This window comes from Pinus tabuliformis, chromosome 3_1 (assembly GCF_031772625.1).
Source record: "Pinus tabuliformis cultivar Carrire ecotype Pingquan chromosome 3_1, CPIR1, whole genome shotgun sequence".
In the NCBI taxonomy this organism is placed as follows: Eukaryota; Viridiplantae; Streptophyta; class Pinopsida; order Pinales; family Pinaceae; genus Pinus; species Pinus tabuliformis.
In genome coordinates this window covers 377,035,164-377,053,869 of record NC_142301.1, presented here as the reverse complement: position 1 = coordinate 377,053,869, position 18,706 = coordinate 377,035,164, and the positions used below count along the sequence as shown (strand labels likewise).

The 18,706-nt window shown below is 37.2% G+C and overlaps 1 protein-coding gene and 1 pseudogene across 3 annotated transcripts; one reads left to right on the top strand and one right to left on the bottom strand.

Moving 5' to 3' along the window:
• Positions 1–595: 595 nt before the first annotated feature.
• LOC149187298 (uncharacterized) lies at positions 596–16,730 on the bottom strand. Of its 3 annotated transcripts, XM_089412781.1 has the most exons (5): positions 16,531–16,730; positions 1,531–1,655; positions 1,266–1,352; positions 1,080–1,172; positions 606–907 (listed from the first exon to the last, which is right to left on the bottom strand). In XM_089412781.1, exons 2-5 carry the CDS (start codon positions 1,576–1,578, stop codon positions 710–712), a joined length of 426 nt encoding a protein of 141 aa, XP_089268907.1. In that variant the 5' UTR covers positions 1,579–1,655; positions 16,531–16,730; the 3' UTR covers positions 606–709. The 3 variants fall into 3 exon arrangements, 2 of the variants coding, with proteins under 2 accessions (XP_089268908.1, XP_089268907.1); XM_089412782.1 differs by lacking the exon at positions 1,531–1,655 and having other exon boundaries at positions 596–907; XR_016256192.1 differs by lacking the exons at positions 606–907; positions 1,080–1,172 and having other exon boundaries at positions 1,265–1,352; positions 1,542–1,655.
• On the top strand, positions 7,669–9,502 carry LOC149187299 (F-box/WD-40 repeat-containing protein At5g21040 pseudogene; annotated as a pseudogene).
• Positions 16,731–18,706: the final 1,976 nt, after the last annotated feature.

The window sequence follows — 18,706 nt, the reverse complement described above, 5'->3', positions numbered from 1 at the left end:
TGCATCTTATTTTACATCTAGTTGTTGTCTTTTTTTGCATCTAATTTGGTGCCCATTTATGTGTCCTTGTTTTTGCCCAATTTGATATCCTTTTGTATGCCATGTTTTGTTCCCTTCTTTGTGTCAACTATTGCACAATTTTTCACTTCTAATTTAAAACACTTTGTATGTCAATTGTTTGCATTTTGTATTAATTTCTAGTTTAACATCCAATTTTACTTTCAATTTTGCATCCATGGTTACATCCGCATTTGACTTCTTATATAGAGTATATTTTTCTTTACATATATGACCCCCTTTATAGATTCATAGTGAAATATATGATAGTTTCTAAATATCATTAAAGCAGATATCACAATTCAAAATCATTTGTAAAGAAATTTAAGAGAAATTGACAACATCCATCCAAAAAAATAACAATGTGTCATTAACAATTTTCAAAACATGTATAAAATAGCAACATAATACTAATAAAATCAGTATTATTTTTAATCAAAACAAGTAAAATTCAAATATGATTAACAAATCAAAATATTTCATGAATATCGTTATTCTACGATAAATTAACAACTTACATAAATCAAACTCATCGTATGATTACAAAATCAAAATGTCTCATTGATATATGGTAAATTCACAACACCCATCTAAACATAACAATGTCATTCTACACAATAATTTCTTCATAAAAAACAATGCATGTGCATGCCTAGCTACCACCACCAAGATCATCCTCATGATCATCTTGACCATCCTCATTACTCTGATCCACATCATCACCAACACCGCAACTATCATCATCATCTCCTCCTTCACCACCATCATCCTCATCCTCATCCTCATCATCTCCTGATATATGTTGAACATAATTTGGATCATCGTCTTGGCAATCATTACCTATAGCATTCTGACAAAAAAAATCAATATTACATGTTAGTATTAATTACATAACACAACACATGTTTTTGTTATACAATGTTAACCATAAAATGAGGTAAGATATAATATCTAATAGTACTAAAAAATAAAATGAAAATATGGTTTAAAAGTATATTGGAAATCCAACTAAGATTACATACCATAGAGTCCATCCAAACAACAAATTCAACCCATCTCTTTTGTTGCAGCACCTCCTTTTCCAAATGATTAGAAGGTCTTCCATATTTTAGTTCCTATCAATCAGTAAATAGGGAGAAATTAGATAACAATGACTTTCTTCTAGTATAAAATTTATTAAAAAAATATCACATGTTTAATATACTTACAAAGGTTGTTATCAGTGCTTTTAAACCTTTCTGGCCACTACGATGAGTGACTTTTGTCTTGGTTAACCTCGCCTTGGATGCCTTGTCCTTAAACATAAACCAATTCAATTTATTTTCACACAAATACTTATAAGTATTAATACATTCTAAATAATGTTTAATGAAAAATTCAATACCTGAATTTTTATTTCATATATCTTATTTATAACATTTTAATGATTACAATAATACTCTTGTTACCAGATATTGTCAGAAGAAATCTTACAAGACCGCTACCTAAGAACATTGGACAGTTGAATGCATTAGTTAACATGTTTGAAGAATTCTATCTTCAAATCTAGATCCATCTCATGTGATTCCCGTATGTGGTATAAATTGTCTTGAAGGTACCTGCATCATTCGACACAAAGCTATTCAGCACAATCGTTAACAAAAAACATCACAACTACACAATATGAACGGTGCATCAAAATTGGCATTCACACGTCTAAGGTCTTTTTGGCATATCTGGTGTGGGTATAAAAGGTTTCCATTAAATCTCGTAAGCCTTTTTAACTATTATAAATAAACCACTAAAGTAAAACAAACAAATCAGTTATAAGAATTGAAAAGAAAGCTTGAAAAAAAATTAACATTTTCTAAAAGGCAAACACTAGAACACACTTCCAAATACTTTTCCTAAAATACTTCTTCAACCTGGCATCAAATTTGAAGGGCATGGTCATATTTGAATATGAAGTCATACTATATTTTCAACCCTTCTATGTTGGCAAGTTAAAACTAATGTTCCACCAAGACTCCGGGATAGGGAGATGCATCTCTGGGGTGATGCACAGGGGGGGCGTGTGAGAGTACCCTCAAATTTTAGGTAAAATTAGGGGGCAGGGGGATATGGGGGTATATAATTTTTTTAATATATATATATTATATATATATATATATATATATATATATATATATATATATATATATATATATATATATATATATATATATATATATATATATATATATATATATATATATATAGATATATATATATATATATATATATGTTTTCAATAATGAAAGCATAAATACATTGATCCGTACATGATTGAATTAAATAATGAAATACAGTGATCCATACTCATCATTCATACTAATACATACATCATTCATTCATACACCACGAGATTTAATAATGAACTAGATTGATCCATATTCATCATTCATTATTCAACATTCTAGAATCTAAATTGATTTAAAAATTAAATTCATCATTCATCATTCTAGATTCTAAATTGATTTAAAATTTAAATTCGTGATTCTAGAATCTAATTAGTACTAACCAAAATAGACTATAGTAGATACTTAAGCCTGAAGATTGGAATAGTAAATTGATATAACTCAAACTCAAAAAAAGTAAAGAGTGAAAGTCAAAGAATCAGTCTAAGGTCATCCATATCTAAAGTCAAGACTCGAAAGTTAAAACTGACGATTAAAAATGGCCAATGAGCATTTTAGGAGTGCCATGGAGGAGGAGGTGCAACAGTTAACTGGTAAGTCAAATAGTGCTGCGCAGCAAGCTGAGTAGACATAAGCTTGGTAACTCGAATGAGTGAGTTAGAGATTGCAAATTAGTTTAGGTTTTGATATTTGTTATGTGTTGTTCTTTTTAATTTTAATTTTTTTTTATGGTTGTTTTATAATTTTTTTTAATTTCTATATTACAACAGTTACTAGAAAAAAATTAAGCAGAACATGGGAAGGGGCAAAATTTAAAAACTATTCTAATCCATCAAAACAATCTGCTGCTCAATCTAATATTATCGGGTTAATCCTAATCATCAATTTTAGCATCTAATGCTTATCACTATGTAGCAAAGTTGCCAGACTTGGTTGGGCTGGGACTTGGCAAGACTCAACGACTCAGCACAGACCCAACAAAGAGAAAAAAACTCAAAACATGGTAAATTTTGAGCACAAACCAATCCATATAAGTTATAAAACCACAATCTATGCAGAATTTCAAAAGATTATCTCATAAAATACGATGACACAACATTTGACACTCGATATTTGTATGCAAAATAGTGAACTGAAATTCCACGATCAAATTCACAAATAGTACTCCATTCAGCTACATAACTCATAGTTTCATAACATAATTAGATAATCAAGGTAGACAATGTCTCCAAGTCCAATTTCAAGCCTCATTCATGACTACAAAGATGCCAAGAATAAGCCCTCAAGGAGTTAGCCAAAATCTCTAGACTGAAGCAATAATTGTGGTGCAAATGTATTTGGTGTTTCCATTAGAGATAATGAAACACTAAAGAGACCCTGAGTCTCTTCATCAAGCCTGTAGGATGACATCCCATCCTACAGGCCTACTAGTATAAACTTTAAAAAAAATGCAAGTTGATAAACTAAACAGTAAAACCTCAATGTGTAATTGCCCACTTACCTGAACTTTGAATGCTGAGAGGGTGAGACGACTTTACTCAGCAACTAGTGATCATTGATGATGCTAAAGCCTCCTTCAATTTCCCTCATAAATTATGATGAACTCAACCCGCTCACAGTGACAGCACACAGCACTCTTCTAAGGAAGAAATGGCTCTTAAAAATATATGGAATGATAAAGAATAAGGGGAGAAATGTCTTTATAAAGACTTCCTGCCCTCTCAAACACTTCATTTCCCTCCTAAAAATCACAAGTGTGGGGTATTTTTGGTCACTGTCATTGGGTCAGCTAAGCCTGGGTCAGACTCCCGAATCTAGCAAGTCTGGCAAGACTCCGCTAAGCCAAAGGGGAGCCTGCCAGGGGAGTCGCTGGGGAATACTCGGTCCAGAGCTGACTTGGCAAGACTCAGCCAGACTCAGGAGACTGGGAAGAGTATGAAGCACTGCTATGTAGCCAAAGGATATATGCATTTTATGGTACTTGTCTACAACTAGATAAGCAAAATTGTTGGGCAATCCAAATAGAAGTCTTCTACATTTGCATAAATCTACAGGACATAACAAAGAGGACTGAACCATCTATCCAAAATGAACCAAGTAAAATACAAAACTTTGAGTCGACTCAGCCAATGCAACAATTTCATTATTTTGTAGATTCTTTTACTTTTACATAAAAAAAACTAGTTTGCATTGTTGTTTTTTTTTCTATGTGGTTCATGAACCCCGGAGATCGGTGACCGCTACATCCCCAAAATATTTGTACCAGGCAGATCCATCTGAAGTGACCACTTACTGCCTGCGCAACCACGGAGCCTAGCCTCGAGAGTGTTGACAACATCGAACCCATGCCCTCTTAATAACAAAGCTGCTTTATTGACAAGACTCGACCAATTGAGCTAACCCTAGGGGCTTAGTTTGTATTGTTGTTACAGTAAGAAACAAAAATATTTATCACTTTCTGTGATTATATTACCAATTTTTTGCAACCAAAATATTGATGATGGTGCACAAAGCATTTTTTGTAAACTATGAAGTTAAGTTTAGTTGTGCAAAAGTTTGTAAAGAGCCTCTCAGAAGCCAATCCCTGCGAGCTGGAATCAACTAGGGCATTATCAAACTCATTCCTATGGAAAAAGACCTAGTGCTAAACACCACCTGGAGACCCATAACTCTTTTAAACACCTTTTAAAAAATCTTGGCCAAGGCATCTGCCTTGTGCATCAAGCATATTCTTCCAAAGAGCATTCGCCTAGAACAAACAAGGTCTATTTGTGGGCAATATATCCTTGACAATTTCAATGCAGTCTTTAAAGGCATAGAATGTGCCCACCATACTAGCCTCAATGGCTTGTTTTTCAAAATAGACTTTGAGAAAACTTATGACCGGGTGAAGTGGTCCTTCATTCAGCAACAAGTGACAGCAAGGAGGCAATCAATTAGCAGCTCCACTGAAGGTTGAGCTGAGGAAGATAACTCTTAATTGCCCAAAGCAGAACATGGCCCCCCTCAAAAGGGGTACTTTTGGGCTTGGTGCTCTTGATTAAATGGTAGTTCCAAACCCTTATATATAATAGAGCCCAATGGAAACATCGCAATTCGCTCATTCCTGAAATCTTAAAAATTGTTATGTCTGATGCATTTTGAGTGGAATCTGAAATTTACTTTCTCCATATGAAATAAAATGAGGTCAGAACCACTCTCAAACATCCTAAGTCAATTAATAGGGCCCTAGGGTTGAATGTTGAGCTTTCCCACTCATAAATTATTGTTTCAAGCAAAATTAAGGGGGAGCACCTAGCCCTTTTTTAGGGGAGCTGCCCAGAAGCACCCCTTTTGGGGAAACACATCCCCACAGTAGGGAAACGTTTCCCCTGCGTCTCCCTGTGTCTCCCTAAAAGGGGGCGTGGGGAAACGTGTCCCTAACTTTCTAGGAAGCTAGGAGGATCATGTTGTTGACAAATAAAAGCAAGGAGATCTAGATGTGGTGTAAAAGGTAACCATTGCCTTTTTGCATGTGCTTCCTAAGAGAGGACTACAACTCATCAATGCAGATCCCAAAGAGAGTTTATGAGAGGTGACAGGAATGCTTGAACCCAATGGTGCTCCTAATGAAGTCTGAGAAGTTGTGAAGAGTGAAATTGACCAAGTATCAACTCATATAGTCTCATGATGGTGACTAGAAGGGTCTCTTAAATATTAATGTCACAAAGCCTTTGGAATAGGGTTCTCTCAAAAGTTCACAAAGAAACATAAGAATTTCAAACAGCAATGTCAAGACCCAAGTCTCCTTAAATAATTGCCTGTAGAGTGATGATGCAGTCAACAGGCTAGTATGTTTCACTAAATCTTGCCCTGTCCTTTGGCCTTGAGGTGCTTCTTATCTACGTCAATTTGCCTCTGCTGTCCTTCAGGGGCCTCCTCTATAGTTCAATGTATAACCACATATGAAGTACCATGCCATTGATCCTGGCGAAAGTGTGTTCAACCATGACAGTTTTGTAATTGTTGTGGTTTGAAGTAATCCCTGACATGGCGGAACCAAGATAGAAACAACATGATTAAACATATCAACAATGTGAAATTTGAGAGAGTGAATACCATGTTTGAGGAACTCAAACTGAAATCTCATCAGCGGCCTTGGTGCTGCCAATGAATTTGATGACTCCTGATGTCACCATGGGAAAACATATGCCAAGAAGAGGGAGGAGAAGCAATGTGGACTGGGGGCTCCCTAAGGACACCATAAAGAGAGGAAGCATGTGAGAACAAGCATTGGTGATCCAAGTTCGTTAGGAAAAGGACATCTGAGAAGGCTTTTGGTGAACAAAAAGGGCTTGGAGAAAAAATACTTTTGATCTCATGTTAAGTTGCAAATTAGAGGGCAACTTAAGAAATGGAAGAATAGGAAAGAGAAGAGGCTTAGCTACATGCCTATCGTACATTCTATGCTTAGAATTATATATCAGTTATAGACTATCCATTTAGTTTTGTACCTATCATTTGCTGTTTATCTCCTGCTGCACCATGAGCTTCTACTGGCATGCAAGGGCAACAATACTGCTGATTATTAGCATTCCTGGCATTTGCAGGTTACAAAAAAGTGGATGTACAATCTGTTGAAATGGGTGCATACATGTTGCTAAAGTGTGTATCTGTGCCCAGTTAGGAACTTGGCGCACATAGTAGGAATTCAGTGACCAAATTTTATAGAAGTTTTGTGGGAGGCTGGCAGGGGCGCTGCCACTTGAACCCTGTGGATGGTCTCGGGCAAGTGGACATAGACACTGGAAGTGCGAGTTTGTCAAGATGGAGGATCCTGGTACAGAGGTTGGGTGGTTCTTGACCTGTATGATGCTGGTTGTGCTCAAATCAACTTTGTACTGGGAATAGAGAACATTCATGATCTTGATTGCTTTGACACATCTGCCTACTCCAATGGTACTTTTCTAAATTTTTATGTGCCTTGCAAAATTGCAGCTTCTCATTTTTTGTGCATGTCAGTGCATGAATTGCCCCAAGTTCACCTTTCCCTGTCCTTCAACTTAAATCTGAACTGGAAAGTTGGTTGTAATTCCGTGGAGGCACTGGTTCAGTGGGAGTTATTTTGACGGTATGGACTTTTGTTTTGAGACCGTGTGGAGTAAACAAACTTTATGTTAAACATTTTTTATTATTTTCTATTGAATTCGCTGGTGTTGCTCCTGGAAAATTTGGAAGATGCCAATCCGGTCATAATATGTTGTGCACAGGGGATTCTTTTGTTTTTATTTTAGTCTCCATGTAAATGCTTCAATCATTTCAAAACATTTCCCAAGTCAATTTTGTTATTGTCTTGTATATCTCAACAAACGTGTTCCCACTGATTGGCACTAAGACTTGTGTTCTTTTTGCAGGTTTGTTCCATATAGCCTTTGGCCAATCTTAAGAAGGGTTGGGTGGTTCCCTGTGTATTTCCATGGCATTTGAATGCCAGAAGGGATGGCAGGTATCTTCTGGTTCAGCTAATGATGCTTGGAATGAAGAGATGGTGTCCTGCCCGGAGCTTCCCAGTCCTCATTCCTTACGAGTAAATGAAGTAGAGATTCAAACTAAGACTAGCAGCAAAGCAGAGAGATCAACTTATGCATTAACAGATATTGATCACAATGGCCATTGCTCATTTCTTGAACTTCCTCCTGTACTAATATCGGAGATCCTCAATCATCTCAATGCAAGAGAACTCAACATTGTTTCCTGTGTATGTGTTCTTTTCCGGAGGATTTCCTCAGATAGCCATGGATGGAAGGAATTCTATTGTGAGAGATGGGGGCTTCCTGCACATTGAAAACCTTCTGAAACATCTACCATACCACCAGAAAAATCATGGAGAGAGCTCTACCTTGAGAGAGAAGCTCGTAGCAAGGCTTTTCTAGGCCGATTTAAAATAGATGTTTTCCATGGCCATACTGAATCCATACGGTCTGTTTGTCTTCTGGCATTTGCAAATCTCATTTTTACTACAGGATATGATACAATGATCAGAATGTGGGACATGGAGGAAGGTTTTCTGATTGAACAGTCACGGCCACTTCGTAGCACTATACGAGCCATAGCAGCAGATATGGAGATGTTAGTTGTGGGTGGAACTGAGGCTTTTGTGAGAGGTTGGCGAGAAATCCCTGAGCTCCCTCATTTGTTTGACATTTCGGGAATTACAGGTCAAAACACTGAATTTTGCCTTCGTGGACATGTTGGACCCATTACATGCCTGGGTCTTGACTCTGCCAGAATTTATAGTGGCTCTTGGGATATGAGCATTCGTGTCTGGGATCGAGCTCCTTTGAAGTGTCTGAAGATTTTCAAGCATGGAGATTGGGTGTGGTCACTGGTTGTGAGAGGCCCTCAACTTATGAGCGCTGCAGGCAGTGACATTTACACATGGGATATTGAAACAGGACACCAGATGAGGGTGAGGCTAAATGTCCATGTTGGCAATGCATACTCTTTGGTATGCAGTCGATCTGGCCATTTGCTGTTTACTGGAGGTGAGGATGGAGCTATTCATATGTTTGAGGACCGATCTCCCCGTCATCACACTAGTCATTCTGATGATGATGTTATAGTTAATGATAAACCAGTTGCTTCATGGGTTCCTCATTCCTGCCCAGTTTATTCACTTGCATTTGAGGATCCATGGCTTGTCTCTGCATCTGGGGATGGCAAGCTTGCCATGATGGATGTCAGGAAGCTGCTAAAGTCAAGCAGTAATTTCAAGTCTGAAAAAGCTGCTAATAGTCGTCAGTGGAAGAACACTGCAATTGTAACATTGCAAAATGTGGAGCCACCTCAACGGTTGCTGCATGGTTTCTATCAAAACTTGTATTCTGTAGACATTGGTGCTGAGAGAATTGTATGTGGAGGTGAGGAGGGAGTTCTGCGGATGTGGGACTTCACCCAGGCTTTGGAGATTGAACGCAGAGTGCAGGCCTCAAGGAATGTGCGTTTGGAGAATAGGTCAAGGAGGAAAAAGGCAAATGCAGAAAATGATAGCAAAGCTAAGCAGGTGGATCCTTGCTCCATTGTAGCTAAAAGCTGTGAGAGACATGGCGGGGGAAACAGGGTTTGGAAAAGGCGCAATGAGACTTGCAAAGTCCAGGCTTAGATTCAGTTTAAAAGCTACTTGGGGGCAATTTACCCTTTATTAGCTTAGGCTTAGATTAATTATGAAAGCTATTCGGGGTTCTTTGCCCTTAGTTTGCTGAAAGAATAGGCTTCTAATTTTCACAATGTCCAGTTAAATGTTACATTCAGGTTAGAATATTGCATTTAATCTCTGGCAGATTATCCGAAAGATCTTATCATAAAGTATGTGTGGTTTGGAGTGAGGAGACCACAAGATTTTATCTATCAGTTCCTTCTAATTGAGGAAGTGTTACTCAATAATCATGTAGGCTACAACACATTCCAACCACAAAGCTGGAAAGAGCACAATAAAAATAAAAGCAAACATTGAATCTTATCACTGTTGTGGATTTTGTCCTTAGAATGACATGAGACATTCCAAATATGATGCCCAATCTGATATGTTGGCTCTTCTAGCATGGATGCAAAGAGAAAGCATTTACAATACTTGATCTGTTTTTTATAATATAAGACTATATTTTGCTAAGAAAACAAAGGTATACAAAAAAGCCCACATGCATTACATATCGAATATCATTCCTTCGGGAAATCCCTAAAAGCCAAGTGTATGTGGAGACTAATATCAAAAGAGGACCTCTGGAATCAGATTCACATTCAAAGATATATTGAGCCCAATTCAGCAGAAGACTGGATTGGAAACCCAAACAAGTCAATCAACAATGCATCCATATTATTGAAAGTACTGACTATAACATTCCCTTTAATAGGCAGATTGCTGGCATGGAAGGTTTGCAATGAGGCTAAGGCGAAGATCAGTATAGGCCCATGGATAAGCAGTGGAGCTGAGTACAAGCTTCCAGAAGTAGTGATAAACTCTCTTCAATCTAGACCAGGCAGCTGGACCAGGAAACTCCTCCATTTGCCAGCAGGATTGGAATAGCGCTGAACAGAGAGACGACTCAAAGGCCAAGAAAATATTCAATCAAAAGGATTTATAAACAAATCAAAAGTGTGCCATGCCTATATAAAAGACTCTGATGATGAACATGTCTGGTCTAAAATCCAGCCTTGGGGATTTACACTCCAAAGTTAGGATAAGAATCGTGTACCCTGGATAGACCAGAATGCACACTCTCATGGTGGAAGCGCATCTGGATAAGATCCTTTCAAAATTTCATTATTTACATGCAGTTGGAAATCTTAAATAGAGCACCCACATAGGAAGTTCTTAAGAGAAGAAATGGATCAAGTCCAAGCAAATGTATCATGTGTAAAAGAGTTGAAAAGAACATAGACCACTTACTGATATTCTGTCCTTAATAAAGGAAATCTGGATGGTTTGACAAGGATAAAGGACTGTGGACAAGAAGGTTATGCTGAAGAGTGCTCTAAAAAGTGGTAGCAAAACTCAGTCCTCAAAGGCCTTCCTCTAATAGTATCATGGGGAATCTAGAAAGATAGAAATGTTGAAATCTTTGAAGACAGGTATATAACTCTTTCAATGTGCCTTCCAAGGTCAGTCAATCTTCTCAAACTTCAAAGCTTTTTCATCAAACCCAACACAGAAAAAGTTGATTCATGCTCCTATGGACAAATCTGGAACATGGGGATTACTTTGATGGAGCTAGTCAAGGTACCCCCCAAAAAAGGGAAGCCATACGTGTTCTCTATCTCAATAACTCTCACTATATCAGATTTAACACAGATTTAGGTGAGGATCAAATAACTACACTGAGCTTATTTCCCTAACAATACTCTAAAAGCTAGCAGCCCATAGTGGCATTTAAAAAAATACCAGTGCTTGTTGGCTCATTGTTGTTAGATAGTGTACCCGAGATCATCTTCTACTAGGTTGGAGCACACATAGCAGATCTGGGCACCTTATATTACATCAGCATTACACAAATCCATGTAGCATTAAATTCCAAACAGCATAATGATCTGTTGGTGAGAATGCAGCAATAAATAGACAGTAGGAGCACATCACAAATTTTACTATTCCAGCAATAAGGGCACACACATGCATGTATGGACCAGCCATAAAAAGAATAAGATAATTTTATCATTATACTTCAGGTTAAAGATAAAGTGCTAAAGTTAGATGAGTCAGTTCTGTTTTATTTTTCAGTCTTTCTGAATTCATTTTTTATCAGTTAGATAGAGCACAGATCCAGAGACTAAGTAATATATCTATTTTTATAAACCCTAGGTGTCACTTATAAGAAAGAGTGAGAGTATGGATCTGTAATAGGGTTAGTTTCAGTTCTTACACAAAATCCTTTCTAGCAGATTTTTATTCAGCAGTATTGGAATAGCAGTAACAGCTGTTTTTGACATTGATCTGTGTGTTCCAATGTATGTATTCCAACTGTGTTTGTAGATTTTAGTGAGATTCAGATTGCAGTTTTGATTAGCCTTTAAATTTAGACAGTGTTAGTTTCCACTAGAAGAAGAATCTGTTTACAATGAGTTAGACAAAAATTCATAATGGTATCAGAGAAAGGTTTGTTGAAACATTCTAAACATCCTTGAATAGATAGTAGGACTGCTACCCATGAAAGGGAGCTGCCAGGAGGATCCAGGGATCGGATGCTGTGATCCATGCTTGAGAAAAGCACAGTGAAGTTTCAAGTTGTCGGGTTCTTTGTTAGGCTGTTGATCTGTCTTAACTTTCGTTTAGGCGATATTACAATGCAGTAGTATGGCTACAGTCAATCTCAAATACATGGACAGATTGGAAGGTCCCTCTTAACTTCATCCCAGGGAAGTCTCAGGTAACCAGCCTGCATCCATCTTAACTACAGATCTTCCAAGCATTTGGCGGGATCAAATTTCTTTTCACTCTAAAAGAGGTTTGCACCTCAATAGATTTGATCCCTCTCGACACTCGATAGATCTGGAGTTAAGATGGATCTAGAGTGAGAAATTATTCTTACATAAGAATACCATTAGCAAAACCATGGGTTGTCAAAACCACCAACAATAAATTGACTATTTTACCTCAAGTTTATTTTAATTATTAATTTTATTTTTTATTTTATTTTTTTTTAATTTTATTTCATTTCCATTTTATGAAATTTGACTGAGTCAAAATGTTTACATATCAAGACACGACATTACAACATCTCTTCCATACCAGGCTGGTGAGCGCCTCTAGGCACAAAGATATTGTTGGAGTAGGATTTGTCTAACTTCATTGAGAAACTGGTTGTAGAGCCTCCCAAACCTGTGTAATTAGTAAATCATAAAAAGAAGATGGCCAAGGTCAAGTGAGTCATACTTGAATCTATGAAGGATCATTAGATCCCTCACATCACCAAAAAGACCACAATAAAGTACATGTTTGATGCTCTAGTCACTCTATCAGAGTGAGAACAACAAACAGAAGACATTCCTAAGAAATAAGCTTAATCCTTGCAAATGAGTAAAAGGATATTGTAGTTTCCTACTTAATGAAGATTATTGATCTCCATGATCAGCTTGCAGCAATTGAGAGGAGGTGAAGGGTGAAAAGCTAGTACTCATTGCATTAAATTGGTCCTGTTCTTTTTGGAAACTTTTTGGCTATGACATCTAGGCCAAAAAAAAGTTAAAACTTCCCATTTTGAAGAGGCTATGGAATGACTTCAACTAGAAGGAGCAGAATGTTGTCCCCATTAGTAAGACGAAGAAGGGCAACAAGAAAAGAGGAACTAAGAAGGGTTAAAAAGGGAAGAAAGAGAAGCCAGGTTCTTGTAACCAGGGAAGGAAGGACTTGAGCCACATCAAGTGCTTCAAGTGTCAAATGTTTGGGCACTTCGCTTCCAATGTCATCAAAAGAAGGGGAAGGGAAAGCAACTTGTAAAGAGTACAAAAGCATCAGCTCAAGTGGATGAGCTTTCATCCAATCTCGAGATACACTTCTCAATGGTCTCATGCCTGTCATCTAACATCATGTCTGATGTGGACTGGTATGTGGACAGTGGAGCCTGCAAACATACAACCTCTAACAAGAGTACCTTTAGTAGAACTTGGTGATGATGCCACATATCCAGTTGCAAGAGTGGGATCCATCAAGTGATATCCTTAAGCTTACTAAGTTAATGATGTTTTGTATGTACCTAGCTTAACTAAAAATCTCTTTCCAATTTCAGTGATGATAGATCCTACATATATGGCTAACTTTGAAGATCAACAAGTCCTCATCCTAAATTGCAAGGGAATCCTATAAGAACTTTAGGGTATGATAGTGACAACATGTGTGAGCTTTGACAAAAGAGACTAGGTCACTTGCACTAGTGAATGTTGCCAATCTTGAAAAACATGGTGTGGGCATTGCCAATCTTCAAGGCTGAGAAGAAAGGAGTGTGCAAAGGTTGTGCACTTGGCCAGCATGTAAAGGATGTTTTCCTGGCAGTAAACATAGGTCAAGAGGGGTTTATGACCTAATCAACTCAAATGTATGTGGGCCCATCCCTTCAACTTCCTTATCAAGTAACATTTACTATGAATATTTTATTGATGATTCTTCTAGGAAGTCCTAGACTTAATTCACAAAAACCAAAGGAGTTTGATACCTTTTGCATGAAATCAAGAATCAAGAAAATGTTGATAGTTCCCTACAACCCTCAGTAGTTTGGGGCCTTGATTCATGATCTAGTTCTGCTCATGTGTCTCTGTGTATAAACATGTCTCATCATTGTCTATATTTTGAATAGGTATCCTCACAGAATTTTGAAGGATAAGACTGGAGGAATTCAGAAGCCTCAAGTAACACATCTTTGAGTTTTTCCGTTGTCCTATCTACATTCATATTCCAGATGGGAAAAGGACCAAGTTGGAACCTTCTAGTTTGAAGGGCATTTTTGTAGGTTAGAGTGAAACCTCAAAAGCTTATAGAATATACATTCCATCTCAACATAAAGTAGTTGTGAGCAGAGATACCAAGTTTGAAGAAAATGCATGGTCCTCTAAGTCTCAAGAACCTCCAATAGTGACCATGGAGGCAGAAGAGCTTGGTATCCCAAAAACAGATCTGCAGAAATCAAAAAGATCATGAAACGCACACTTAGATCAGCAAGCTTTTGGAAGTGCAAGGGGTGCCTCTTTACCTTCAAGTTCAGCTAGAAAGCCTAGATGGCTAATCTAGACATTAAAAGAGGCAACAGAGTAAGTTGGTGCTCCAACTACTTCCCTTCAAATAAGCCACCCTCCTAAAAAGTTCCCTAGTTATGTTGCACTGATATCTTTCATTATTGAAACAAAACCTTCTAGTAACAACAATAAGGAAGCAAGTACTACAAAATGCCATGATGGAGGAATACATCTCCTCCTAAAGAATGATGGGTAGGAGATAGTGCCTAGACTAGTGGAGAAGTCAGTATTTGACTCTAGTTTTTCTTACAACAATCATGCATGGTTAAGCATGCACCAGATAGCAGCATATAAAATTGCAAAGCTCGGTTTGTGGTTGGACGGTTCTCCCATTAAAAAGGAGTTGACTATGAGGAGACTTTTGCTCTTGTTACTAAATATACCTCTATCAGATTTACTATGTCTTTCACAACAATCTTCCATTGGATTTTATATCAAATTTATGTAAAGACAACATTTCTTAATAGGTTGATTAAGGAGTTATATGAATAAACCAACCAAGAGGCTTTTAGGTGAATAGGCTTGAGACCCATGTTTACAAGTTGAAGTAGGCCCTTTATGAGTTGAAACATGCACCATTTGCATGGCACTCCAAGATTGATGAGTAACTTTCAGATTTGGGTTTCACTGAGACAGATGCAGATTCTAATTTTTACAATTTGGTAGATCATTCTAATCTGCTTGTTTTAGTCCCATATGTAGACAATCTTACACTCACACGAAGTTAAAAGGAATCCACAAACTGGTGCAGGGCAAAATTGGCAAGAGAATTTGTCATGACTTGAAGCACTACTTGCTGGCTCTAGGGGTGTAGCAAAGTGCAGGTGAAGTGTTCCTTGGACAGAAAAAGTATGTAATTGAAATTCTTAGAAGATTTCAAATGATGGACTGCAAACCCATGGCTACTCCAGTGTATGCAATTGAAATTCTGATGAGATTTCAAATGATGTACTGCAAACCCATGGCTACTCCCCTGTGGTAGTAAATCCATTGTACTTTGTTGATTCTAATTCAGATTTGATGAACATCTGTATACAGGGAATTGATAGGTTTCCTCATGTACTTAGTTAACACAAGGCCTAACATTTGTTTTGCAGTCAACACTTTCAGTACATGGTGCAGCCTAGGCAAGTTCATCAGGTTTCCACAAAACACAAGTTCTAATACTTGGAAGGGGGCAGTACATTTTGCATTGAGATATGTTAGTGATGTAGCTTTTTATTCAATGATAATGGAATAGCATTAACAGGGGTTCTCGACAGTGATCTACATGTTCTGTGCATGTTTTCTAACTGTGTCCGTTTATAGGCTCAAACGACATTCAGATTACAGTTTCGATTAGCCTTTAAATTCAGACTGTGCTACTTTCCTGTAGGAGAAGAATCTGTTAAACAAGTGTTACTAAATTCATCAGTTGTTAGTAATTAATTGGATGAATGGTAGTAGTAGAAGATGAAATCAAATGTTCTGTCCGTTTTTATTTCGGAGTGCTTTGAACATGTCTACAAAGAATTAAATGGTGAAGCAGACACCTTGAGGAAGGAAGGACTACAGTTGGCTGAGGGTTCAAGGTTATGAAGTGAAATCAAGGATTGTCATATCTTACACGAACATATTTCTGCATCCTCGAATGGGGATTCTTATGACAGTCAGTATTCTGAAGATGATCCAAGTGCCTCAAAAGAAGAATTCTGAATTTTAGAGAAGTTACAGGACCCTTCAATCAATATCAATGCCTTCTTCAGGCTTAGCAAAGAATGTATATTTTCGTTCTGATATTTCTCGAAGCTTAAAGCATTTACAAAATGTATCTCTTTATACTCGGATGAAATAGAAGATTAGAAAAATTGAGGGAAAATATATCAATATCAATCGATATGTAAGCCAATAAATGCGCCAAAAAAAACACAGATTGAAAAAATATGCCTGCTATGAGTCTGTGAAAGCAAATATAAGTAGCACCTCTTCTGGAAAATGTGAAGTGGAAATACAAAACAAAAAAGACATCGTGATAAGAGAATATGGGTTGAGAGGGACAAAAGAAATCAATGCTTAGACTCACCTCTATCCGATTGCATATGAGGATCTGAACCAGCCGCATCGGTTATCCAAAAATGCACCTTTGTCCGTGCACCGATCAAGTCAATCCGCCGCCTAGAAAGAAAAATAGCACAATGCAAATATTTGCAAATGCGTCTACCTGAAAAGGGGGCGCGGCGTAAGAGGCCCTCCTAAAACCCCTCGGAGAAGGATATATCTGCGGACCTGAAACCATATAACAACCCATTTTAAGATATAAATGTTTTAAAAAGTTAAAGAGCATTGTCGCCGACCCTGAAACCCTACATCGTATATAGAACTAGCATTTGCACAAACCGGTGCAACGTCATAGAAGTAACGTCATAGAAGTAGTGGGATATGGAAGTACGTTTGTGCAACGTCATAGAAGTAGTGGGATATGGAAGTAAGTAAAAGTAATATTTTAGTAAAATGTTAAATATGTGTTGTATGAATTAATAATTTTATTATATAATTAATAAAAGAATTAATAGAGAAGGGTTATTATTTTAAAATTTAGGATATAATTATAATAAAAAAAATTGAGAGGAAATATTAGTTTTAAGATCAAAAAAATTAATTAAAAAGAGCGATAAATTTTAGGTTTAATTCTAAAGCCTCAATGCGAAAGGATTATATTAGAACATCCTAAAAAGTCTTTTAAGAAAAATGGCGATTAAAACCTTTTCCAAATAAATTTTAAAGGTTTAAAGCATAAATATAATAAAAGCCGGCATATATATGTAAATAGTAATAAAGAGGTCGACCCCATAAAACTACCACGTTGCATATTGGGATCTCGCGAGTGGCGTTTTTGTTTTATTGTCCATGACCAAACTTCCGAAGCCTCTAACTTGCGACTTTATTTACACCATATCCATTCAATTTAATTATTTACACCATAACCATTGCAACTTTTAATGTCCATGACTAGACACACGTCTTTAAAACTTGTGATATGAAAGGCGTGACATGGCAACTGTGATATTATATTAAGGTGTGCTATGATGGAGCAGTCGAGTCTGCAACACGTATTGCAATCGGAGGTTTCAAAGTGACAAGGCTTCAAAAGTTGAGATATGGCAGATGCGATATTAATGGCCAAATGTGGAGAATTAATGGTTTTCGATAGAATAAATGCATTCATTATTACTAACGGTTTCTTGAGATTTCGCTCATAAAAGTCTTGGATTATTATGTAATCGGTTATTTGCTAAGTTATTCGCTCTGAATGTTAGTTACTCTCACCCTTGTGTTTCTCTTGACAAGTCAGTCCCAACAAGCATAATTCAACAAAAATGTCTTGGTCGACCAAACCCATGAAGAAACCTGTTGTTCAACAACAATCAGTTGCTCTTCCCCTTGAGTTTGCAGAATTGCTTGCATTATTTACCGATACCACATGCACCTCAAACACCGGAACATCTACCTGGGAGGCCACATATCAACTTTTCGAAGATGAAGAGCCGAGAGTCATAGAAAGAGTAGTCATAGCCGAAGATTCATACCCAGTTTCTGATACTACATATAGTGATCTGGCCAATTCATTCCTCCACAGAATTGTTGCTCAGCTGAACATCCTTCCTTACATGGATATGATCACATGTGTTGTTGACCATATAAACATCGCCGACAGAAACTTTATGACCAAGAGGAACACAATCATCGGCTCTTTCACCAACAAAGATTCGACTCGAATGTACCAGTTGTCGGCAGCTCAGAAGAAATATGATATGACTTCATTGAGAAATTCATGAAGGAAAATCAGGATCAATCTGAAGTCATCAAAGGATGGAGAAGAGATGCTAGCAAGCACAAGCGAGAAAATAAGGGTGTGCATTCTATAGCTTCTCTTGTCGGTCCATATTGTTATGTTGCCACTATGATATGTAGATTATTTGGTTATGTCAATACCCAACAGTTTTCATACCAGTGGGTACCCTTGATTGATGCAGCTATGTTATGGACTGGGGGACTGTTCTATCTAATAATTTAAGTATCCAAATCCTATATTATAGGAAGAACTGTAGTTTTTTTATTCTAGAAAACATTGTTCCCCCATTTTACATGAGTGCCTATGTAATGGATGTTATTTTATTTACTTCTAATTTCCCATCCATGGGATGTAAATGGACCATACAGGACCCTATGTCTATCCACGTTTATCATAGTATTCTCTG

Bases quoted from the DNA above. Each gene is read 5' to 3' on its own strand.
- LOC149187298 (XM_089412781.1), bottom strand. From the start codon at position 1,578: ATGTTAACTAATGCATTCAACTGTCCAATGTTCTTAGGTAGCGGTCTT. The intron at 1,173-1,265 runs GTAAGTATATTA...ACTGATTGATAG, and splicing joins AAGCACTGATAACAACCTTT to GAACTAAAATATGGAAGACC. The intron at 908-1,079 runs GTATGTAATCTT...TTTTTTTGTCAG, and splicing joins TTGTTTGGATGGACTCTATG to AATGCTATAGGTAATGATTG.